Source organism: Myotis lucifugus, unplaced genomic scaffold (assembly GCF_000147115.1).
Source record: "Myotis lucifugus unplaced genomic scaffold, Myoluc2.0 scaffold_98, whole genome shotgun sequence".
Taxonomy (NCBI): Eukaryota; Metazoa; Chordata; class Mammalia; order Chiroptera; family Vespertilionidae; genus Myotis; species Myotis lucifugus.
This window is the reverse complement of record NW_005871146.1, coordinates 4,004,989-4,031,562: the sequence shown is the minus strand read 5'-3', so window position 1 is coordinate 4,031,562 and position 26,574 is coordinate 4,004,989. Positions and strand designations below refer to the sequence as shown.

Here is a 26,574-nt window from a genome sequence, read left to right as displayed (position 1 = left end):
GTTTCTTTCACCTCCTCACCAACACTTGTTATTGTCTGTCTTTTTTATTATAGTCATTCTAGTGGATGTGAAGTGATTCTGCACTTGTTTTAACATACTTTTCTACCTTCTCTTGCCAATTAAGGTGGGTCGCCATTGTCATCCCCATTTCACTTAGAGATCAGCTGTCCCAGTTAAATTATAGGACATAAACATAAAACATCTAAACTATTGAAAAGATGTCCTTGACATTATTGTTGAGGGAATAAAACAAGTTGCAGCTAATATAGTATAAGTCCATCTATAAATACTCCCATCAGATTGGCAAAAATTTAAATATTGTGTGGTGCTGATGAACTTGCCTGGAAACAAATATTTTAAAATAATGTGGTTGACTATGTAAATTGCTTTTTAAAGATTTCTGGAAAATAATATGTTAATTACTGCAATTTAAAAAATATACTTTACCTCGTAATCTCACTTTGAAACTTCATCTATAGAAAACATAGCCGCCACACATGCTTGAAGCATTGTTTGGAAATGAATGTCCATCAGTAGGAAAATTGTACGCTAAATTGTGCTTTATTCATACATGGAATATTATTGCAGTTATTTTAAAAAATAAATTATGTTTTAACCTATTATTATGTCAATAATGTGAGTGAGAAAAGCAAGTTCCATTGTAATATATGTAATATGAGCATACCTTTTAAAACAAACAACTAATAAGTCCTATTAGTGTGTGAGCAAATAGAAAGTGATAGAAATCTGCTTAACTGCTAATATTAGTTATGGTGGAGAGGGGTGGAAGGAGAGGATATACTTTATACAGGGTGGGGCAAAAGTAGGTTTATTCTTATATTATTATTTATTGTTGTATTATTTTCCATATGAACAACTGTAAACCTACTTTTGCCCCATCATATATATATATCTGTAGTTCACTGGCTGTGGTGAACACTTGGAATTTTTAGGAAATGGATGGAACCATGCATAGGAAGAGTTTGTGGTCAAAGCAGAATAGTGGATAAAAACAGATGCTGGAACCAGAGACCTAGGGTTCAGGTCCTGGCTCAGCCACTTACAAGCTAAGTGGCTTTGGACAAGTTACTTAATCTCTGAATTTCAATTTTCTCACCTGTAAAATGGAGATAATAATAGTACCTACCTCAGAGGGTTCTTAGGAGAATGAAATGAGGTAATATTTGTAAAATGTTTAGCTCACTGCCAGGCACATAGTAAATGCTAAATGCATTAACTCTTTTTGTTATCACCTCCGATATTTATTGAGCACTTATTTTTTGCCACTCTCATTTGATCTTCATAATAACCCTATAAGGTAAATCCTACTAATATCTATTAGTAGAAGGAAACCAAGGTTTAGAGATTAAGATTACATAGCTAGACTTCATGGCTCTGACTCTAGAGTTCTCCCTCTTAACCATTGTGTGAAACTAGATGGATACTGTTAACAGTGACATCATTCATTCAACAGATGCCCACCATGTGCCATGCATAAGGGACAAAATGTGTGGGGAGAAGATAGCTTTTATACACATACACGTGTAATATGTCTAGTGGGTTCCAGCCGAGGAACCAAGGCAGGTGCTTGGGTGCGGTTTAGAGCAGTCAGATGGAGCAGAAACAATCCAAGTTGCTCTGTACAAGCTAAATCTCCACAGGGGCAGTAGCTTCTTCCCTTCCCAGACCCAGTAACCACCTACTTCCCAAAATACCTACTCTAGACCTGCTTCACCAAGAAGTCTTCTCTTCCCTGGTCACCAGGACCCTCCTCTCTGAATTCCAGAATCTTATTTAGGGCTTCATTGTGCACCATGTCATGTTACCAAACCCGCCCCTCATGCGTGAAACAGAGTTGTGTCGTGGAGAAGCACAGGAGGGATTCAGACCTGGGTGTGAAAATCCAGCCCGATTATTCATTAACAGCGATGGCAGGGCCACCAGCTGTGACTTCCTGACCTGGGCTGGTTCCTTAGCCTCCATTTCTTTATCATAAATGCGTCTCCATAAAATGAACTTCACAGGGGTGCAGTGAGGGTTCATTGGACAGCAGTGGGAAGACTGTGGACTTTGGAACCAATAAAAGTAGTTTGAATTCCAGTTTGGCTACTTACGGGATCTTGAGCAAATCCTGTAAACTCGTTAAACCTCAGTTTTATAATTAGGAGAATGGGAGAGTAATACCTTACAGGGTTATTGTGCGTTGGAAATTAACGTAAAATTTCCGACCAAGAGTAAAGAGCTAGTACTATGAATGCGAAAGGAGCTGCCTGTTGCCTGACTGCATGGAACAAATGTTATTTAATTCATTCATTGGACTTAATTATTCTTTCTAACTGAATGAGAGGAGGTAGGGAGATGAGACAGCTGAGCCTCTGAGAGGTTAAGGAATTGGTGAAGGTCACACAGATAGACAGTGGCAGGGCTGGTATTCAATTCCATATATTTCTTGCTTGAAACTGATTGTGAACACAATGCTTGATCAATCACCCACCCAGAGCCAGGCAAAGCAGCTATGTATATATAGCTCAATAAATGCAGTTAATTGACTGCTCATGCAGCTTCCTCTTTTAAAAAATTTTTTTAAAGCTTCTTTCCCACTATGAGCCATTTAGTGCAACCATCAGAGCTCTAATAAACTGATCCAAAAAGCCAATTCAAAATAAATAGCAGACTGTGCAGTCTTTGTGAGAAAGCTGTACTTGTTTTTGTATGGTGGTGAACTCCAGGGAAACCTAGCTCAGTGCCTCAGCCCACTCCTGGGAATATTTGCATCTTACTACAAACCACCTACAACAGGCTCTTTGAAAGATGGAAAACATATTCCCCTAAGACCTAGGATTGCTAAACAGTTAATAGATCCCCAAGGGTTATATGTATTACTAGGATACCGACTGCTATCACAGGTCATTAAATATCAAAGTTTATGCTCAGGAAGCCAAAAAATGATCTAAGTTCTCTGTGCCTCACTGTTTTCACAAGTGCTCCTGGTAGGAGAAAGTTCCAGAAACCATTTAGGTATCACATAGGTAAAATGAGATTCGCACAGATCAGAAAGATTGAAATATTAAACTGTTAGCAGCACGCGGCTCAGTGGTAGTGAATTTCCCTTTGCTTTTCATCTTTGGAGTTTTCTTATGCACTGGTTCCTCCTCCAAAGCAACGTTTTCTCTCTCTCTCTCTCTCTCTCCCTCCCTCCCTCCCTCTTGATAAAAATTACAGTAGTTGTGTCCAATTTGGAGAGCAGGTTTTTTAAAAATATATTTTATTGATTTTTTACAGAGAGGAAGGGAGAGAGATAGAGAGTTAGAAACATCGATGAGGGAGAAACATAGATCAGCTGCCTCCTGCACACTCCCCACTGGGGATGGGCCCCAACCAAGATACATGCCCTTGTCAGGAATCGAACCTGGGACCCCTCAGTCTGCAGGCCGATGCTCTATCCACTGAGCCACACCAGTTAGGGCTGGAGAGCAGTTTTTATCAGCTCATCTCTAGCTGTCCTTGAGTTCTTCTTTGGTTCCCACCAGACCTTGTTTATTTGTTGGTTCACTAAGGTTCTTTAAGCCAAATCTGGCACACAAATTCAGGTTGAGTGACTGTTGCTTCTTAATTCAGTCTCCTTGGCAAAAAGTGGATAGAGTTGAGTTAGTTGAGTTGCTCACTTAACTTTTATTTTATTATTTTTAAAAATATATTTTTATTTATTTCAGAGAGGAAGGAAGAGGGAGAGAGAGATAGAAACATAAATGATGAGAGAGAATCATTGGTCGGCTGCCCTCTGCACACTCGACACTGGGGATAGAGCCGGCAACCCAGGCATGTGCCCTGACCAGGAATCGAATGGTGACTTCCTGGTTCATAGGTCCACGCTCAACCACTGAGACACGCTGCCCGGGCACTCACTCAACTTTTAATAGTGCTCATGATAATTCTAGGGAAGTTTACCTAGAAATTTTTCTTTGCTGGGGAAGTCATTTTCATATTCTTGGTTTTCTACCACCTCCATATGTCCTCTGTGTGTGGGAATTTCAAACTGTATTTGACCTAGCAATGATTCTGTGTTGTCTCCACTTCTGTGCATGGTTTGGGCAGCTGTCACTTCTGTTAGGCATGGTGGTAGATCTGCATCAGCCCGCTGGCTCAAGGGAAAGAAAGTGCTGGAAGAAATTGTTGGGGGCGGTTGGGAGGGGACAGGGCATGGGATAGAAAGTCCTAGGATGAACTTTTATCCTCTTGAACTACTTGTGAATTTTTAGCCAATATTCCTGTCAATCCAACTATGAATGGGCTAGATAGGGTTGTATAGATCAGGCCTGGCTGGTCATTTCACCAGAGAATTTAGCAAATTTGGTGAGAGTGAGGACAGTAGAAATCTGTGAAACTGATCATTTAGTGTCAAACAATGTGAATTTTAGGTCTGGGTTTTCAGGAACGATGAACTGTTTCAGACAATCTATTGCCTTGGTCAGACCACAAAGCCTGATTTGGGGTTCAGAAAACACAATCACTGACACATGAAATAACCAGTTGACTTAATAAAAATTTCACTTTTCTATTTATTGCACTTTTCTCTGTAGACATAGAGCTGGTACTTGGATTGTATGGTGCATAAAAACCATAGACGAACAAGTTTAATCAGCCATGATAGGAGTCAGTGTTTCACTGCATTTGTGAAGGAAAGAGTAGACTGGCAGGGATTACCCAGTGGTATTGTGACCAATGGTATCTGAGCTAAAGTAGATATTTTAACAATCACACTGCAGTCCAATCAGCAGATTCTTTTTTGTAAAGGTAGGAAACAGATAATACTGACCGGGCTGACTACTGGCGCTCCTACTTAGTCTCTTTCCTACTGAGTCTAAATTTCTCTCCCTATTCTCAAGTATACTTACGTTTGCTCATTTATTTTATTTTATTTTTAAAATCTTTATTGTTGAAAGTATTACATATGTCCCCCTTTTTCTCCCATTGATTCCTTCTAGCTTGCTCCCACCCCCTGCCCCAGACTGTTCATTTATTTTAAAAAATGGTTTTTAACTCAGAGAAAAGGATATTTTTTCCTCCCATGCAGAATGTGAATAGATATATGGCAAAGGAATGTTTAATGTGCTTGTGGATATTTCCATGTATGTTGATTACATATTTAAAAAATATTTTTATTGATTTCAGAGAGGAAAGGAGAGGGAGAGAGAGATAGAAACAATGATGAGAGAGAATCATTGATTGGCTGCATCCTGCAAGCTCTCTACTGGGGATCAAGCCCACAACCAGGACATGTGCCCTGACCAAGAATCAAACCATGATCTCCTGGTTCATAGGTTGACATTCAACCACTGAGCCAAGCCAGCCAGGCTGAATATTTTCTAATAAATGTGCTTAGAGCCCGGTCGATGTGGCCCAGTGGTTGAGTGTTTACTTATGAACCAGGAGGTCATGGTTTGATTCCGGGTCAGGGCACATGCCTGGGTTTCGGGCTCAATCCCCAGTGTGGAGCATACAGAAGGCAGCTGATTCATGATTTTCTCTCAGCATTGATCTTTCTATCTCTCCCTTCCTCTCTGAAATCAATAAAAAAGATATTTAAAACATAAAAATAAATAAATGTGCTTAGAGAACAAAATTTAGTAAAAGAAAAACACTATAAAAGGTATTTTAATGCAATAGTCATTTAATGAACATCTTTCATATTTAAAGCTGTGGCTAAGGGGAGTGGCAGAGGTGTGTGTGACACAGCCTCTGCCTCAGATAAGCTCAAAAGCCTTCCTCAACACAATGACCAGTTCTAGACCCAAACTCTCAAATACCAGAGAAACTTCTTCTCTAGGCTGTCTCTTTAGACCACGACCTTGTTTCCACAAGAGGGGCTGTGCTCAGTCCATTTTCCGAACTACAGAATGCTACTTTACCACTCCTGATAACCTGGGAACCACCTCCCACTTTAGCAGGTTATTTGTGGTCTGAACTGAAGCCTGAACCAGAAGAGAGGAGACCTGGGATCCAGTCCTGCTTCTGCCTCTGACTTGCTCTGGGACCTCCGGCAGTGACTCCAGTGTTCGAGCCTTCAGCTTCCTGATATTGTGCCATGTGGGGGCTTGCTCCCATGGTTTCTGAGCTCTCCCAGACTACAAACAGTTCTGTTTTTTTCTAACCAAGGTTAATTGAATTGATGGAGTGTTACTTTCAAATGCTCTGATAGATGATTATTTCACCTCATCTTTCCAAGACGTGTTTTGATCATTGCCTGGAACTCACTTTTCCTGAGGATATTCTAAATAATCAGCTCTCCTGCCTTCCTCATATTCTGTAAAGTCTCTTAAGTATTATAGAACTAACTCCATGTGTCGGTGTCTTTAATACTCAGCTATATCTGCATTTTATGTGATCCTGCTTTAAAAAAAATATAATGACTCTCAGATAAGCCTCACTTTTGTTTTAGGAATAACAGCTACTCAGAGTTGAGCTATTTTGTCATAGAAGCATCAGAAACTTGCCACAGTAAAACTGCCCCTCCCTCCACCTATTCTTCTAATGGAGCTGCAGGAACCTCACCCAGAAACAAGCCCCACCCTTTTACCACCAAAGAGACACCTGACCCAAGCTAAGGCCGCCCAGACTTCTTTCCTGGGAATTTTGATTCTGAGCAAAGACACACAGAGGTGTTTGGAGCTGAGTCATTGACTGGCTGCTGAGATTCGTCACTGATCTGGTTCTTGGCTTTTCTGGGGCCTGGTTGTGAGGTTCTCTCTTTTATTCTGTGAGCTACTCTGTAGTCTTTCTCAAAATTTACCTTTTGCCTAAGTTAGGAAGGAAGAGGGAAGGGAGGGAGGAAACAAGAGAGGAAGGAAGGCCCATGTGGTAAGTGCAAGGACCTGCTTTTCTAGTTTTGGTTTTTAGTTCCCAGCCTGTCACTGACTGACAGGCAATTATTCTACACATTAGGCAGCTTGCAACACATGCCACTGACCATAGGAGTTCAAAAGGTCCAGAATGGTCTGTTATGTTGGGTGAGATGATTCCACTGTTCCATGTTGATGTAGCTGCAATGTCAGATTGCACTAAAAGGTTCTAAATGCTTATCTCACTGAGGACAGGTAACCAACAGTTCGTGGACCACTGTCAGTACTGAACTGAATTTCTAGGGGCCCAGGTAACTTAAGCCTCTCTCTGAAGCTGGGATATGTGGAAACTTTGACTAGGACATCACTGTCCTTGGGGAAAGCCCTACGCTGGGCTCACTCAGAAGTTCCGCTTTTCCTCTGTACATATGGGTTGGGATTGCTCCAGTCTGATCTAACCCACTCAGCACTCCTCCTCCTTCCACCCACTGTCCCCCAGACTCCCTGCATTCTCAGTCGAACGTGGTTTGCCACCATGTCTCTACTATGAGGATAGCAGCCTGGCCTGGCCCCCCTTGGCCTTCAGCTCCTGCTTTTATCTTTGGAAGAATGGATCGAGGTTAGCAGTTTAAAGGGGAGTGCCCTACCAAAAGAAGAGAAAGCAGGGACTGGAACAGATACTTGTGCACACCCATGTTGATAGCTGCATTATTTACAATAGCCAAAAGGTGAAAACAACCCAAGTGACCATTGATGGGTGAGTGGGTAAACCAAATGTGGTATATCCATGCAGTGGCATATGGTTCAGCCTTAAAAAGGAAGGAAATTCTGACAGACGCTACCACATGGATGAAACTTGAGGACATTATGCTGTGACATAAGCCAGACACACAAGACCAAATATTGTACTTATCTGGAACTCACTTTTCCTGAGGATATTCTAAATAATCAGCTCTCCTGCCTCCCTCATATTCTGTAAAGTCTCTTACCTAGCAGAGTCAAATGCATAGAGACAGTGTAGAATGGTAGTTGCCAAGGCCTCGGGAGAGGAACAGGGAATTAGTATTTAATGGGTATAGTTTCAGTTTGTCCTGGAGATGGATTGTGGTGATGGTTGCACAACAATGTAAATGTACTTATGCCAATGAGCTGAACACTTATAAATGGTAAAGATGGCACAATTTTGTTTATTATATTTTAATACATACACATATACACACATTCATCTAGAAATTAAAATTTTTAAAATTGATTTTAGAGAGAGAGAGAGAGAGAGAGAGAGAGAGAGAGGAAGGTAGAGGAAGAGAGAGCAAGAGTCCTCTAAAGGAAGAGCTTCCTTAGAGGCTCCTTTGGGTTGTGACTTTGACATCTGTGCCGTTGTGAGTGCCCACAGGTGCTGAAGACAGCCTTTAGCTGGTCAACTTTTCAGAATATTAGGGCCAGTGTCTGTCGTTCATTCAGTCTCTGGCCAGAAGACACCTAATTAGTTCTATGATGATAGATATGTCAGGCCCCTCCCAGGACCCTCCTTGTCATTCACTCATTTGTTTATTCCACATGCATCAAGTGCCTGATTTATACAATGGGAATATAAAATCAGGCCAAATAATTTAACCCCTTTCTGAAGCTGGGATGTATTGAAACTGCTCATTTCAATTGATTTATACAGTGAAAATGTATTAACAAACAAGACCTAGTTCCTGCTAGCACAGTGCTAATTTTCAACTTCTTCCTAGTTTGGGGTCAGAGTTCTTCCCAGACACCCCCGTCCTACAGCCCACTTAACGCTGGTAGCCACAGATGAGCACTGTGCTATGATGCACTGAGCCTTGAGCCGAGAACCAAAGGCCTGGGCTCTAGCCTGGTCTTAACACTGGCTTCCTTGGATATTGGACAAACCTATTAACTGATCTGTGGGTCTCATCAGCAAAATGGAAATAACTCATGGGACTGGGATAAAAGTAAGAGTGAGACTGCCCTTCCTGAGTCTAGTTCAGTTGGTTGGAACATTTGTCTGATATGCCAAGGTTGCAGGTTTGATCCCTGGTCAGGGCACATACAAGAATAGGCCAATGAATGCATAAATAAGTGAAACAACAGATCGATGCGCTCGCTCTCTCTCTCTCAAAAATCAATTAAAAAATAAAAAAAGAATGAGACCAAGATATGAAAGAGCTCTGATATAAACACATTAGGTGGATGGATCGTCGTGGGATGGTTGACTTAGGAATGGGGGCTAACATATAACTGAGGCCTCTGCCCTTGGTGTGGTCTAACCCTTAGGTCCCATTAAAATGGTATTTTGTGGGAAGGGAAAAAGCGGAGTTCCCAAATTCCATGCCTTTCCTGTCCCATTTATCACCTCTACTTCCCAAGAACAGGTTATAACAATCTCAACTTGGCTTTGGCAAGTCACCTTTAAGAGACCTCACAAATCTAGCAGCTAGCAGCCCTTAAGACCAGACAGTGGATCTCATTTGTTTTCAAGCCTGATGCAGAAAAGAGAAAGGACTCAATAAGATGCTTAAAAGAATGCATTGTTCTAAGAGGAGATATCTTGGGGCGAGAGGGTTGGGAGGCTGTGGCTTCTGGCTTCTGGTCCCAAACCTGGCCCTGTTTTGCCCTAGAAAACTTGCTTGGCTTCAGGGTCCCTAGTTCTTCTGGATTTCCTTGTTGTTGTTGTTTCTCCCAACAAACAAATGGGTATGTAAGGTACTTGTTAACAAATGTCAAGAAAACTGGGTTTGAAAAATTCAGCTCAAGTGAGGTCTTGGGCAGATACATACCCTCCTAACTGCCTGGCCTCAGTTTTCTGATCTGTGAAATGAGAGTAATATAATACCTACCTACTGATTGTTAATGAAGATTAAATGTGATAATGCATGTGAGGTGCTTAGCATACTGCCGGCCTGGGCTAATGCACATGGTACTAGCCTGTGAGTGGGTTAAGTAGTTAATGTAGGAGGAGGGCTTTGTAAAGTGGTGTTCTCTGTCCAAGACCCTTTTGGCATTTTACTGTAGTCACCCACAACTTTCATAATTAACATAATTATCATCAAATATTTTCCACTTCTCTCCTCCTGTCTCATTAGCTGGCTAGGTGCTGCTCTCTTTTCTCTTTTTCAAAGCCACATTCCCCAAACTTTGTCCTTTTCCCCTTTTGGTCTTTTTTCCAGTCTTTGTCCCCCTTCCCCCCTTCTAGTTCCTATTCTTTCTATAACGCCTTTGTCCCTGAATGTCCTCCAAGAAATATAATTATGGAAACCACACTTTTCCCTCAAGTTGGGATGGAACCGCCTCCACTAGTTGGGAAGGAGAGTTCCTGGGATCTTGGGCCTCCACTGCTCCTTCCTTCCACTTGGAAGGCAGTAGGAGAAAGAGTATTGGCTTTTGACTAGCTGCTAGGCTATTGTCCCACTACGGCTCCAACCCCTTAGAGCTTCCGTGGCAATGTCAATCTTCAGGTGAGTCCTGGTGATATTTCTGCTGAAACACTCCATTGCCATCTTAAAGAGTTAGGATTTTGCTATATCTGTGTTGTGTCTCCTGAACTCTTTGGGACCCTGAAGACCAGCTCCCTTATCCCAGAAAATGTTTGCTGAGCATTTTGCCTGAGGTTCCTGTAAGTCTGTAAAATCATAGAGCAATATCACATCATTAGCATCCAGTTAGCCTCCTGTCTAATGTGCAGCTGCCTGTTACATAAAGCAGAACTGGCTTCTGTACGCCTTGCATGTGGGCGTGGGTGTGAGTGCCACAGCACACACAGGAGTCCACAGACACATTGGTCCTTTCATTTAACATAATGTCTGCCCTAACTGCACCTAGGGATGGATGGAGCTGAACTTCTCTGTTGGTACCTCTCTATCACAGCAGCTGGCAGAGTACTAAGTATACAATGGTGGTAAATAAATGCCTGGTGGTTGATTCATTTATTTAATCTTCCCCAAACTGTTGATTGCTTACTTTTGATTCCAGGAAGGGAAAAGATCGGCCCACATCTTTCTCCATGTTCTGAAGCTTGTCTGTGTCCCAGTCTGGAAAGAACAGAAATGACAAGCCTACTGGTTCCAAAAGATCCTAAAAACACCAGAGTGGTCCTTGCCTAGGTCAACCAGAGATTAAAGCACCTTTTTAGTGGGCTTGGCCCTGTTTTAGAAATCCTGGACCCTGTTACCTCTCGGTTTTTCTGAAACCATCCCATTTCTTTAAGGGTCTCCAGTCAAAATTGTCCTTGGAAAGAACATGTTTGTGGCTATACTTGTTCTGTTACTTACTAGTAAATGGGGCCTTAGATGTTGTGGGATTTTATTTGTTTGTTTTTTGTAACAGATGGTGGTGATGATGACATATCCTGGAGGTGCCTCAGAGCCTGGCCAAGCCTTCTGGGGTCTCTACTGATCATATCTATGACTTAGGGCAGTGATGGCCAACCTATGACACGCGTGTCAGAGGTGACACGCGAACTCATTTTTTTGGTTGATTTTTCTTTGTTAAATGGCATTTAAATATATACAATAAATATAAAAAATATAAGTCTTTGTTTTACTATGGTTGCAAATATCAAAAAATTTCTATATGTGACACGGCACCAGAGTTAAGTTAGGGTTTTTCAAAATGCTGACACGCCGAGCTCAAAAGGTTCACCATCACTGACTTAGGGAATGGAAAGTTCCTAGCTGGGTTGTGTACAGACCCTATTTCCCAGAGCAGCTGCAGCAGACTAGAAAGGGCATTTGCCTTCTATCTCCTCTCCTTATCTACCCCCTTGAAGATTTATACATGAATCTAGAAGTTTGGGTGAGCAGGAAACACTGCCAGTAGGGCCAAAACATGAGCATATACCTGGCATAGCTCTGATGCCCCCCTTGGGCCCCCTTTAGGCAGCATCCATCAGGGCAACAGGTAGAGTCCCTGGCATCTTGCTGACAAGCCTCGACCTGCCGGCAGCCACAACCATTACAGCAGCTCAGGTGCTGGCTTGGCAGGGAGATGGGGAGCAGCAGCAGCTTGGGGGAGGGAGAGGCTGTGGGGAAGAGGTTCATCAAGGGCTTACTCATCTCTCTCTACTCATACAAAGAGGAGTTAGGGAGACTTAGAATTCCGTCTCTCTCCTGCTTTTCTCAGTCCTCCTCCCCCCAACACCTGTGCTATGAGGGAGAGTGAGATGGAGCTGACCAAACCATTTAGAATCCTCTGAGCCAACCCCTGCCCACAGACACACAGCTGGATTGTTTACCTCAGGTTGAGAAGGAAGAGGTGCAGAAACTAGGAAGAGGGGAGCAGGCCTATGCTCAGATGTTTCATGTCCAGTTTTCTAGCTGTTTTGGCATAATTAGGTCTCCATACTCCCTTTAGTTTTTCTTTGGTTTTTCAGAGAGTGTTTGTTAACGGCCAAATTGGAGTGTGTGTGTGGCAGATATGGGTGGGTGAGTGGAAGGTAATTGCAAAGGGTTGAGAAGGGGCTAGACTGGTGACTAAATGAGTACCTGACACAGATAGTAGTGGCAATGATGGTAGAGGTGGACAAAAGTCCTCAAGTATATTCAATAGAAGGTAAAGGAATTAAGGTCACAGGCTTTTGTCCTGACTTCACATGTACTGGCCTCTCTCAGTACCTTAGTGACTTTCAGCAAGATTTTTAACCTCTAAGCCTTGTTTTCATGAAGGGTTGTTGTATTACATAAAATAATCTATTTTTCATTTAATATGAATATAAGTGTACATATGCCTGACACATAAATGTTAACTGTTAAGGGTACATCAATAATAATTTCTCTTGCATCAAGTTCCCTGGGGTGTTAGGGGCTGGAAAGGAAAGGTGAAGCCAACAGACATTGGAGCTTTGGTTTTGCCTTAGAGACGCTCTCCCAGTCCCTGGCTTCCTCCCTGGCTGTCTGTGCCATCTCAGGTTTCTGGTGGGGTCCAGGCCCTGGTGTTTTCTTTTTGTTTTTTAAATATATTTTATTGACTGTTTACAGAGAGGAAGGGAGAGGGATAGAGAGTTAGAAACATCGATGAGAGAGAAACATTGACCAGCTGCCTCCTGCATACTCCCTACTGGGTATGTGCCCGCAACCAATGTACATGCCCTTGACTGGAATCGAACCTGGGACCCTTGAGTCGCAGGCCGATGCTCTATCCACTGAGCCAAACCGGTCAGGGCCCTGGTGTTTTCTTGCCATAGCGTCTTTGTTCTGCTGAGGATGTGTAACTAGCTCTCGCAGTCCCTCCTGTTTTTGTCCTAGGTCTCAGTGTTGGTTCCTGGCATTTGTGGAACTGTGGTCTGGGTGTCACAACGTCCTGTTTCCTGGGCAACCTCCTGTTCTCTTGAGGGACAAGGGCTCCAACTTTGCTCAGCTTCTCTGGATTTCATCACCTTTTCTCTGTACAGATGCTGGGCTTCTTAGCACATTGTCTACATTCACCTGGATCTTTGTGTCCTTTACACCTGTGGGGCCAGCTCTATGAGGCTCCTCCTTCCACCCCATGGTTCCCATGTTCCCATGGCCTCTTTGCAAGAGGGGAAGGAGCCCTGCCCCACGGCTGGAGATAGAGCTCCAGAAATACAATTGCCATGGCCTCTGCCTCCTGGATGTTACCTCCCCACACACACCTTCTGGATGTTACCACCACCGCCTCTAATGCTTCCACTTCTCTTTCAGGCGTTACTCTTTACACCCCATCCTAGGTTCCTGTGTTAGTAAATGGCAACTCCAGCCTTTCATCTGCCAAGGTCAGAAATCTTTGAATCATTCTCAGTTCCTCTCCCCATATCCAATGCATCAGCAAGTCCGTCAGCTATACTTTCAAAATCCAAAATCTGCCTGAGCAGCAAGGAGCTTCCTTTCTTCCTGGTACGAATGTCCCGCTTGACCACATGACATATCAACCAGAGAATCAAACCAGAAGTCAAGAGAAATGAATGCAAGTTTCAGATCTGCAACACTGGGACTAAGAATAAAATGATAACTTGCAGTGTGTTAAGTGTTTTTTATGTTCCAGGCACTAAGTCCTTTACATGGGTTATCTTACTCTGTGACCTTGGACTGATGGCTTCACCTCTCTGTTTCTTTATCTCTAACATGAAGATGACAGTGTGAAGCTGTAGTGAAATAATGTATGTGAGAGTGTTTGAAAAAAAGTACCAAGAGATATATGTAGACCCAAAATGATCATCTTCAGGCCTTTGAAGAGTCCATATTACACAGAGGAGGAATGATGGCAAAGTTCCGGCTGATGGTGAATTTGATAGCCCAGTTTTGTGAAGGCAGAATGTGAGGCCCGTGGTGCTGTGTTATCTGTCACCTGAGCTCGGGGTGTCTGTCTTCTGGCACAAATGTGACACCTGTTGTAGGAGAAATAGGCCTTGGCAGCTGGCACTCTGGGAGGAGAGGTCTGGCCAGGAGCAGGAGGAGTTTACTTACTAGAAGGCAAGTGACAAGCGTCAATAGTTAAATCAGCACATTCTTTAGCTCCATGTTCCCCAAGGGGCCTAAGCAATGCCTGGGTATCCACTAGCTGGGTTAATACAGAGGAAAAGGCAGGGGAAAAGGACCTACCAAATGCCCAGCCCAGTGCCTCACACTGAATAGGCACTTGGTGAATATTAAGTGTGTGTTTGTGTGTGTGTGTGTGTGGTAGGGGGATGGCTAGGGGGACAGAGGGATGTGGGATGGGAGAACAGAAAGCAGTACCCATGAAACACAGGAAGTGTTATCTTGCTCTACCACTGAGTCACTGCTGGCCCACAGTCCACTTACTTCTCTAGTCAATAAGCACAGAGAGAAGAGAGTGAGAGAGCTACTGGCCATTTGCAGTTTATAGAATTTTTTTTTTTTAGATCTTTTTACTGATTTTTAGAGAGAGAATAAGGGAGAGGGAGAGAAAAATTGATGTGAGAGTGAAACATCAATCGGCTGCCTCCTGTACACAATCCAACCAGGGATCAAGCCCACAACCCGGGTATCTGCCCTAACCAGAATCAAACCGGCAACCTTTTGGTGTACAGGACGATGCCCAAACAACTGAGCCACACTGGCCAGAACTGAAGTTTATAGAATTTCAAACGGGCTAGAACTCACATCTCCTGACTCCCAAGTCCAAAACCCCAAAGTCAGAAATTGTCAGGGGAAAGGAATGCTTACTGAGTACTTACTGAGTACACTAGGTCTGACATGCATAATTCAGTCCTCACTGGTGCTATGAGGCAGGTGTTTTTATCCCACCATCCAGATGAAGAAACTAAGGTCAAAGTGGTTAAATTACTTGTTCAAGTAGTCACTGTTTCTAAGTGGTGGGTGTACAATTTGACCTTTCTGACTCCAAAGCCTTGCTTGTCTTTCTCCTATATTGTGGCGTTTGCAAAGGGAATTTCCTACTCCTTCAATTACTGAAGGCTGGCCTGTGGACTTAGCACGTATTTCTAAGCCATTCAGACTCACCCGTGACCCAGTGGCAAGGCATGGTTAGGATCACTTCCACTCCCCACAGTGGGTTTTCCTTGTTCACTGAGAGAGCCACTGCATACCTTCTTTTAAAGCAGCGGTTCTCAATCTGTGGGTCGTGACCCCTTTGGGGGTCGAATGACCCTTTCACAGGGGTCGCCTAAGACCATCGGAAAACACATATTGTTTTTGTGATTAATCACTATGCTTTAATTATGTTCAATTTGTAACAATGAAAATACATCCTGCATATCAGATATTTACATTACGATTCATAACAGTAGCAAAATTACAGTTATGAAGTAGCAACAAAAATAATGTTATGGTTGGGGGTCACCACAACATGAGGAACTGTATTAAAGGGTCGCGGCATTAGGAAGGTTGAGAACCACTGTTTTAAAGAGAAATAGAGCTGGACAGTAGTTAAAGGTGATAAAGAGAGATTTTTGTTCAGTACTATCACAGTATGGGAGAGAGACTTCAGTGTAGAACTGAGCTCAATTCTGAATATGGTGAAGACAACTGGGGATTAATAGTCAAGAAACAGAGTGAGTGGGTCAGTGCATGAAAAATTACTAAAAAGAGACATTAAGGGTATGGGGATTCTTGCTAAAAAGATTTAACAGGATTCTTCCTAAAAACTGCTAGGCAGGCCAATACAGGGCCCAAAGATGAGGCCTAGTCTACAAGAGGGCTCAGAAGAGCCTGTCTAAGATATGGTCAAGGAGAGAGTCTTTGTCAATGCCCAGTGAATGCCAGGAGAAGACATGCTGAAGACCAAGTGGTAGTTCATTGACCTTAGGATAAGTTGTCTCACTTTTGGTGTGACTTTTGAGAGTCAAAAGAATTTGATTGGAATTTAAAACTAATTATGAGAAAGAATGCATCTGAGACCTATAACTCCCACTGATAGGACAAAAAGCATTTTTATTTTTATTTCCTCACAACTTTATCTGAAGTAGATGGTTTTTAGTCATAAGTGCCAAGTCAAGGAAGAGATGACCCAGTCATTCAGAGACAGAAGCAAGCAGGGCCTGCCCTCTCCCTCCCACGGGGTGACTTATTTTTCACCGAGTCACCTGAGCCCCCAGCCACTAGCCAGCAGCTCCCTGGGCTTGTGAAAGGATGGGCTTTTACATGAGATGTGGCTGAGTTGGGATGAGCAGATGGACAAACAGCTTTCCCCTGAGCTCATCCAGAAATGCAGGGTGTAAATCTAGGCGCATTTGTTATCTTTCTGCCTCACTCCCAGATCCTCACCTCACTTCAGTGGCCCCAGAATCCTGCTTCCCCAGAACATCCCCTACATGAACTAATCTGACCTGCTGTTTCTGACTGCCAGCTGGCCAGCCATGGAAACAGGAGAGACCTTGATAACAGGCAGAGGGATAAATCTGCACAAGTTCCTATAAACATAACATGCGCAGAGGTTTGATGTCTGTGTAGAAACCCAAAGGCGCAGATCCTCAGCTGAGGCCTCTGTCCCCAGAACTCCTCAAAGTCTGTGCCAAAAAGTCCCACAGGAGCAAATGTAGGCGGAATGAGAAAACTCTGGCTTATGAGACAGAGAGGCTCTCTGTTCTGATTCTGGCTTTGAAACAACTAACTCTGTGACTTTAAACTCTGAGCTTTTCTTTCCCCATCTGTAAAATGGGAGTAATCAGACCTGGTCTACTTCATAGATTCTCATAAGGCTCGAGTGCCTATGAGGTGCTTAGTAAACACTAAAGGGGCACGCAAAACTGTAAGAAAAGCACCTACACACCCTCATAATCTATCTCCTCCTAGAGTCAGCTACATAAACACTCATGCAAAACACTGATGTCCACCTTCTGTGGGCCCATATTTGTGGGTTGTGCTCTTTCCTCTGTCTGGTTGACTGTCTCTCTCCTGGTGCCGCAAAGGGGTTCCTGGGACACTTCTGCTTTCGGCCTGCTATTGGCTCCCAGGGATCAGAGATGTTGGTCTAACTCCTTTGTGCTGTATCCACTGTACTATCATGGTAGTGTCTTGATGGAGCTGTTGGAAGGAAAGCAGAAGCTCATTGAAAATCCATCTGAACACTTGGGTTCTAGTCTTAGCCTTGTCACTATATATTAAGTGAGCCCAGATAAGCCCTTTGACCAGCCACGGTCCCATTTCCCTTACCTGGAGATGACTACATGATCCTGAAAGCCCCTCTAGCCCTTGATAGTCTATGATTCTGATTATGGCTAACAGTGACTTGGTTCCAAATATTCAAAGTCTACCATCCATGCCCAAGCCATCTCCTTGACACGCAGTAAGCTCTGACCCCCTGTGAATAGCAGTGTGACCACTGAATTCTGATTTCTCCCCACCCTCACCCTCAGTGCAGCTCCTTGCCTCTTTGCTTGGTTGTGAATGCAAGCGGTTTCCTGTACCCTCTCACTTTCATCATAGTTTGGCTTTTAGCCTTCCCAGATGTGTGTAAGCCAGCCAGTTCTAGAGCTGTCAGGGTGCAGGCATCAGTAGTCACACAGCCCCCAGATCAATCCAGGAATATCTAGGCCTCGAGTCTTATAAATGTGTTTGACACACACCAAGTCCCAGGCCCACCCTTTCCTGCCTCCCCCCGATCTGGATGGAATGCTGTGCGGTTGTGGGGTGGGGCTCCCCAACTAGATACCATACTGTTTCCCTGGGCTTGAAGGAAAAAGACTGAGCTGGAAAGGGAACTCATGTAGGGAAAAGCATAGTTCCACTGCCTTTCACAACCATTTCTCCACGGCAGCCTTGGGAGAAATCTGCCTCCAGTGGAAACTGGGGAAGAATCAGCCTGTACCGGGTTACCAGTGGGAGGACAATTCACACTTCATACCCACCATATGAAGAGGGGTGAGGAGCAGCAGATTTATGAGGTCTTCAAGTGATGTTGACCTTGTTCCTCTCTTCTTTCCCTTCCACAGGGTATGGCAGCTGGAGAGAACTGGCCAAGGCTCTAGCCAGCAGGAACATTCCAGCTGTGGATCCAAATCTTCAGTTCTACCATCCCCAGAGGCAAGGCCTCCAGGTATGTGGCAGGGCCAGCCCATTTTCCCTGCCAGTGGATTAACATGGGACCTGGCTGCCCCTGCCCTTGTAGCCTTAAGGGAAACGGCTTTTCTGTGGTAAGAGAGGCAGAGGAGAGAGTCCCGGGGATGGCAGCCTGACCTCAGAGGAGGAGCTTTGGTTTTGCCTTAGAGACTCCCTCCCAGTCCCTGGCTTCCTCCCTGGCTGTCTGTGCCACCTCAGGTTTCTGGTGGGGTCCAGGCCCTGGTGTTTTCTTGCCATAGCATCTTTGTTCTGCTGAGGTCTTCAAGTGATGTTGACCTTGTTCCTCTCTTCTTTCCCTTCCACAGGGTATGGCAGGGAAATATACCTCCTTACAGTTTCATCAATGTATCTCCCAAGGTTCTTTTACTTTCCTGCATTTTTTCAGTCTTCCCATATGGAAAGAAACTTTTTCTAATTAGATCAGGCTCTCACCCACACCCACACCCACACCTGAGGGGAAAAAAACACACTCCAAGACATCCTCCCCACTTCCACAGGATAATTGCTGGGGTGTCCTTAGAGAGGCAGTTTACCTCTGTGGGGCATCAATATTCTCACCTCTAACCAGTGTGAGCAACCTTTTCCTAGCTGGGTGGGTAGAGATGTGCGTCCTGTCCCCCTCAAAGCCTTCAACACATAGTTCAAGGTGCCCATGTCTGACCCTCCAGGTATGTGGCCGCCATCTCCAGCAGCAACGAGGGCTTGAGGCGGGACCAGTATGTCCTGCCTTTTGCCAGCCTGAAGACTGGGCTGGTACTTTAGTTACAATTCCAGATCCTTACTTATAAGAGTCAGAGGTGATGCGATAGACAGTCACCCCCTCCCCTGCAAATAGCTGGGGGACAGATTTGTAATGGAGCATTTTTCCTGTAGTGTTTCTTGGACCAACAGTTCCTAGTGAGGAAAGAGCAGCATTGGCTTTGGGGGTGAAGGGGAGGGAGATTAGGGAAATTGCAGTTCAATTTAGCCTAGAGCCCAGAGGTTGAGTCTAGAACAGATATGGATCCTGAAGACTGGGCCAGAACCAAACTGAACCTGTGGACTTGCATAGTAGGGAACAGTTGGGATGTCCCCAAGGGGCTCCCACTTGTTAGGACAAATGAGTGAGAAATCCGGACAGAGTCCTGGGGGATATACAGGAAGGGAGGCAAGGTCTTGCCCTCTGGAGAGCCTGATCTAATTAGAAAAAGTTTCTTTCCATATGGGAAGACTGAAAAAATGCAGGAAAGTAAAAGAACCTCGGGAGATACATTGTGAAACTGTAAGGAGGTATATTCCTGAGGGATATAGTGTGAATGATAAATGGAGTGTCCCTTAAGTGGATAAGCTTCCTGGGGCCAGGGCTGTGTCTCCTGACCTCTACTTCCCCAGGGGCACTTTCAAGGGGCCCCGAATCCTGTTCTCACCCTAATATTCCCACCAAGTTCATTCTTCACTCTTCTGCCAGGACCAAGACTTTGAGCGAGGTGGGAGCAGTAACAGCAGCTACCTGCAGTGGAATAAAGCTGTCCCCTGGCTCTCAGAGGTAAGGGCTGTCCCTGTTCTTTGAGAGGGTTATCGCTTTTACAGATAATTCCGGAGACCACAGAAACATTTTTTTTCCAGTGGTTATTGTTAAAAATTTTTACCTAAGACACCCACACCCACACGCACACCCACACCCACACCCACACCCACATGCACACCCGCGCCCACACACACACCTGCACCCGCACCCGCACTCACACGCACACCCGCACCCGCACCCACACCCACACCTGAGGAAAAAAAATTTTTTTTTACCTAATTTTGGGGAAAAAAAGATTCCAGGCTTATTCGATTTTCTTGCTTTAGAGAAGAACTAACATTTGCTATGAGCCTACTATGTGCCAGGCTTTGTGTATCATTTCATTTCAGCTTTAATACCCTGTAAAATAGTATCACTATCCTCATTTTATAGGCAAGAAAAACTAGGCTCAGGGAAGCCACGATTTCCATGTCCCCGCCAATTCCCCATATTAAAGATAGGCTTTCCAAACTGTCTTTCTTGAACCATTAAGCCCCATAAGATATTCCAGGAAGAAAGGAGTTCATTGTTAAATAAGGTTTAAAAGCTATATATTGCATCCACTTCTTGGAAATACACATTAGCACATGAAAGTTTCTGAGAAGTTCTGTAATAATCTGTTTAACTTGGTTTAGCTCAGCATGTACCAAACTCATTTGCCTCCTGAATTGCTTTTTCCCACGGAACAGCTATTAATAATCTATGAAGCCAGTTTTTTAAGGAACATACACTATGAAAACAGTGTTTTAAGGAATATATGTTGTTTCAGAAAATTTTTACAGGAAGCAGTTAAGCGTGTGAATAAAAAAAGTTGTTATAACCATCATGATACCTTTTATTTATATAGGATTTGAGATTTTTTCCTTTGGTCAAGAAACTGGAGCTCAGAGAGGTTAATTAACATGCTTAAGATTACCTTGAGTAAACACTTATGCCAAGACTCCATAGTACCATGGTGCTTTGGGGTGAATATTGTAAATTTGGGTTTCATATTTTACAACTTGTCCACATAGATTACTTTTCTGGGCTGGGTGGTACTGGCTAGCCCATTGTCTTTATCCGTACTCATCACAAATTGATCTCTTCAGCCTGGTGATTTTATTTCCAATCTACCCATTTGCTGTGGGGCAGGAGTGAAGGAGGCAGTATCATGCTAAATGTGACATTAGGAGTAGGTTATTCATCCCTCGAAACTGCCTGTTTAAAGCCCCAAGAGAGGATGGATTACAACACTGGTACACTGACGTCATCAGGTAATTATGCCCCACCCCAACTAGAGATAGTATTTTGAAAAGAAGGTGCCTTAGAGACTATTGGTCCAGTGATCCAGCCTTGTCTCCTTTGAACACAGTTTGGATCTTTTTTAAAAATATATATATATATATTTTTATTTCAGAGAGGCAGGAAGAGGGAGAGATAGAAACATAAATGATGAGAGAGAATCATTGAGCCCGAAACCCAGGCATGTGCCCTGACTGGGAATCAAACCATGACCTCCTGGTTCATAGGTCAATGCTCAACCACTGAGCCACTGTGGCCAGGCTGGATTTTTAAAGATATTTTATTCTTTTTTCAGATGTTTATTGACTACTGTATTTCTTCTCTTTGGATTGCATATTTGTATCTCGCCCATTTTTCATTGGGTTATTTTCTGTCCATAAATTAGCTATATAAATAATAAGTTACATAAAGTATTTATAAATTAGTTTACCAATTAGTGATATAAACTATTTGTCACATGCTATAAATGTTTTGGCAGTTTATTTATTGTGACCAGAATATTTTTCTTTTCTTTTTGGATCATTATTCTTCTTTTCTTAAAAACAATTTTATTTTTAATGTCAGATATTTTGTTTGTAATCTATTCTTTTTCTTTATTTTAGAGAGGAAGGGAGAGGGATAGAAAGACACATCAATGAGCGAGAAACATCGATCAGTTATCTTCTGCACACCCCCTACTGGGGATTGAACCAAACCCAGGCATGATTGAACCCGTGACTTCTTGGTTCATGGGTTGATGATCAACCATTGAGCCACATGGGCCAGGCTGGATAATTTTTCTTGATGAACTAATTATTTTGAAAAATTATAATTACTCACCAGCTGGTGTGGCTCAGTGGTTGAGGGTTGACCTGTGAACCAGGAGGTTGCTGGTCTAATTCTCGGTCAGGGGACATACCAGAGTTGCGGGCTCAGATCCCCAGGGCGGGTGTACAAGAGTCAGCCAATCAATGATTCTCTTATTGATGTTTCTATCTTTCTCTCCCTCTCCCTTCCTCTCTGAAATTAATACAAATATATTTTTTTAAAAAGAAAGATTATAACTACATAACATTCTGCATTTATTAATCATTAACGTTTCCACCTTTTTTTGCCCATCAAGAATAGAGATATACAGGGTGTCCCCCAAAAATGTATACACGCTTAAACAACTGATAGCTTAATTTTGAAAATGAAATGTATTTTAATAAACACTGCCTTTATAATTATTCAAAGTGTGTATACATTTTTGGGGACATCCTACATATAAAATGGCAATAGTGAACAATAGTAAATAGTGATTAATATAAAATTAACTTTTTAAAGAATAGTTGATCTTTTAGTAAGAATATATGGCCTTTTGATTGTAAAAACCTGATTTCCTTTTTTTTTTTTTTAATACTCACCCAAGGGTATGTTTTTACTGACTTTAGAGAGAGAGAAGTTAGTGAGAGAGAAATAGTGATTGATTGCCTCCTGTATGCACCTCAACGGGGGATTGATCCTACATATAAAATGGCAATAGTGAACAATAGTCAATAGTGATTAATATAAAATTAACTTTTTAAAGAATAGTTGATCTTTTAGTAAGAATATATGGCCTTTTGGTTGTAAATACCTGATTTCCTTTTTTTTTTTTTAATAGTCACCCAAGGGTATGTTTTTATTGACTTTAGAGAGAGAGAAGTTAGTGAGAGAGAAATAGTGATTGATTGCCTCCTGTATGCACCTCAACGGGGGATTGAATCCACAACCTAGGTATGTGCTCTGACCAGGAATCAAACCTACAACCTTTTGATGTACAGGATAGTGCTCCAACCAGCTGAGCCACCTGGCTGTGGCTGACTTTGTGTTTTGTCTTTTTTAATAATATGGAAAGTAGCTTACAAAATCCCCATTACAGTCTTCAGAGATCTTTGGGGAGTCACTGATCCAATCTTCTTATTTTACTAACAAGGAAAATAAGGGCCTGAAAGGTTAAATAACTAACATATGAAGGCACATATGTTCCAACTCTCTTCCAGCCCATCAAAGGGACCTCTTCTTTTCTTCCCATCCCCTTACCTGTCTCCTGTCTTGACATATAGTTTCAGCAAGGAGTGATATGTCATTTATTGAACAAGTACTAGCTGCCAGGAGCTGTTAGGTAATGAGAGGAGAGGGGTTAACTCACTTACTCACTCACTCAAGGTGGCATAGCTAGTACATAGCCCTGCTCTGGTGGGAGCAAGGAAGAATATAAGAAGGCTGACAGTCTCTTTGACTGTCTCCCTGCCCCAGACATTGGCCACTCAGTCTCTGAGGCCAGGAGTCACTCTCGAAAGCAGAACAGTCTTGGACATTCTACTTGGTGTGTCAGAGAGAGGCCATCAGAATGGGTGGCCGGGGAGGCTGGCCTTCATGGGGTAACTGCCCTCAAAAATTTATTCCTGTCAACGCAAATCATAAATACTAATCAGTAAACCCACTAATTAAACCTCAATGCCAGTTTATTCATTTACCAGTCAATATATGGGTCCTTTGACCGAAACACTGTCTGCTATTCAGGGTACTCCCTCTGGAAAACTAAGAGAGTTATAAGAAAGAAATTTGGTGAACACAAAATCAGATCAAAGCAAGTCAGAATTTTTGTGGGCCATATCATGTGGGCTTTGGTGAGGCAGCATCCCTTAGGAGAGGGTTTGGATGTAGATTCCTTCTCAAGCTCTCCTTTTTTTGGGGTGTGTGGTTTATAGTTTTATTGAGATATAATTTATATACCATATTAGAGATTAGAGGCCTGGTGCACGAATTCGTGCATGGGTGGGGTTGGGCCGGCCTGCCCTGATCGGGCGATCCAGCTAAGCAGCTAGGGGGAGGGGCCGTGGGCGGTTGGCGGGCCAGCCCTGCCCCCTGGTCAAACTCCTGGTTGAACTCCCAGTTGAACTCCTGGTGGAAGGGACAATTTGCATATTAGCCTTTTATTATATAGGATAATTCACCCATTTAAAAACACTAATCTACTTTCTGTCTCTCTAGAGTTGCCTGTTCTGGACATTTCATGTAAATGGAATCATATAATATGTGGCTATTTGTATCTGACTTCTTTCACTGAGCATCACGTTTTCAAGGCTCATCATGGTGTAGCATGAATCAGTACTTCCATTTCTTCTTTTTTTAAAAAAATATATTTTATTGATTTTTTACAGAGAGGAAGGGAGAGGGATAGAGAGTCAGAAACATCGATGAGAGAGAAACATCGATCAGCTGCCTCCTGCACACTCCCCACTGGGGACGTGCCCGCAACCAAGGTACATGCCCCTGACTGGAATCGAACCTGGGACCCTTGAGTCCGCAGGCTGACGCTCTATCCACTGAGCCAAACCAGTTATAGGGCCATTGCTGAATAATATTCTATGTGTGGATGTACCACATTTTATGAATCCATTCCTTGATACATGGATATTTGGGTTGTTTCTGCTTTTTGGTTATCATGACTAATGCTGCTGTGAATGTTTGTGTACAAGTTTTTGTGTGGATCAACCTTTCCTGTTTTCAGAGCCCAGAAACACCATCATCGTACCAAGTGATACAAGTGGCATCTCCGTTTGTTTACAAATCGTCTATTCAGATGGAGAATCTTACCTATTAGGATTTCACCAAATGGGCCTTTGGTCCTTTCCTCAAAATCCAGAGCTACCTCTTACCTTCATGGAGTTTGGAGCTCTTAATTTCAAGGCAGAGTTCCCTCAAAGGACAGGTGTAAACAAGGAATCAAGAGTGGCTTGAGTAGAAACTCGGAACAGGAGTCTGGTATATAGGAACCAGTGACCTCGTTGTCCTGCTGTGTTGGGGTCATGTGGTCCAGCCTCTGTGCTTCTCCTGGGCGAGGCCTCATTGCCCCATGAGGTGAGCCAGCAGCCAGCTGTGCTGGTTGTGTGAGTGTGAATCTGACTGAGCAGCAATGCGGCCAGTGGAGGGCCAGTGAGTGAGGCTCACATCCTGTGATGGGCTTCCGACCTCTCCTGGAGGTAGAGCTGACGCTCCTGCCTTCCTGCCCTCTGCACCCCACACCTCTGCATACCACACCTTTTTTGAGGACCACATCTCTTTTTATCTTTAACTAGCACAAAGCAGTCACTCAGTGCTTATAGAATAAGTGAGGGAACATGTGGTTCTGGGCTTAACTTCTCCAAAATAATTGAGATATGCAGGAAACACAGAGGAGGGAAAAGGCCTCGGGGAGAAGGATTTGAGAAGAGCCTTGAAGGATGAGCTGCAGTTTTCAGGTCAGGAGGAAAGGAAAGGGCCTTCCAACCAGGAAATAGTATTTGCAAGGCATGGAGAGGTAAAGGAGTTTGCTGTGGGTGGGGTGTGGATGTGTGACAGAGAGTGGTGTGAGGTGAGGCTGGGAAAGTAGGTCAGTCGTGCCAGGGTGAGGTTTGTTCTGAAGCCTTCTGGGAACATCCAGAGCAGCAATTCTGCAGGCAGGGGGAAGAATTATGGAGGGGAGGAGCTTCGATCCAGTTGGAGGCTCTGCTGCAGGCCTGGCAAGCCCAGTGAGGCCTGGTAAGCCCAGTGAGGCCTGGTAGAGGCAGCTTCCTGGGGGTGGAAGACAGTGGACTTTGCTGTGGAAGGACCCATCAGGCTGGCCCTACCCTTTTCCTCCCACACTCCAAGACATCCTCCCCACTTCCACAGGATAATGGCTGTGTGTCCTTAGAGAGTCAGTTTACCTCTGTGGGCATCAATATTCTCACCTCTAAAATGAGAGGGTTCCAACAGATACTTTCTCCACTACTTGTAACTGGGAAGTTCCATATCCTTCATTGGCTGTGGATGTGCTCTGGCAATGGGAGTACCCACGGCCCTTCCCTGGGTCTTAGCCACTGCTAAACAGTGGAAAGTGGGCAAGTGGCAGTGCTGATGAGCTGGAGTCCCACATCCCTGCCAGATACAAAGTCTGCAAAGCTTGGAGGGACACAAATCCTGGTGGGGTTGCAATGCTGAGCCTGGGGAAGAGGGTGGTGCCCGCTGGTTCCTAAGAGACTCCCCACCTACAGCCTGAGGGTGGGTGAAGCCTGGTTTGAGGGCTAGCTTAATGCTGAGTGAGGCCTAGACCTCCAAGGAGATGGAGGTCCTCTTTCTGCACTCACTCCCGCCCTGCCTGTGGTTTCCTGCAGCACCTCAGGCGAGGCCATGAGAGGGCGGTGGGAGGCAGCAAGCCCTGCTCTTCCCTCCTTCCCTCCTTCCCTCCTTTCCTCCATCCCTCCTTCCCTCCTTCCCTCCTTCCCTCCTTCCCTCCTTCCCTCCTTCCCTCCTTCCCTCCTTCCCTCCTTCCCTCCTTCCCTCCTTCCCCTGCCCAGACCCACTGTGGCCTCTGGCCTCCTGGCTGAACACAGAGACTTCTCCAGTGGCATGCCCCGCCTCCGCATCTTGTTGTGGATCT

At 43.9% G+C, this 26,574-nt stretch overlaps 1 protein-coding gene across 1 annotated transcript in view; it reads left to right on the top strand.

Moving 5' to 3' along the window:
* Nucleotides 1–26,574, top strand: part of B4GALNT3 (beta-1,4-N-acetyl-galactosaminyltransferase 3) — a 95,003-nt gene that overhangs the window by 48,656 nt on the left and 19,773 nt on the right. Inside the window, exons 2-6 of the mRNA XM_006092133.3 lie at nucleotides 18,214–18,317; nucleotides 19,788–19,874; nucleotides 22,922–22,945; nucleotides 23,924–23,940; nucleotides 24,763–24,799. Coding sequence (XP_006092195.1) covers nucleotides 18,214–18,317; nucleotides 19,788–19,874; nucleotides 22,922–22,945; nucleotides 23,924–23,940; nucleotides 24,763–24,799 — 269 coding nt within the window. The remainder of the gene's footprint in view (nucleotides 1–18,213; nucleotides 18,318–19,787; nucleotides 19,875–22,921; nucleotides 22,946–23,923; nucleotides 23,941–24,762; nucleotides 24,800–26,574) is intronic.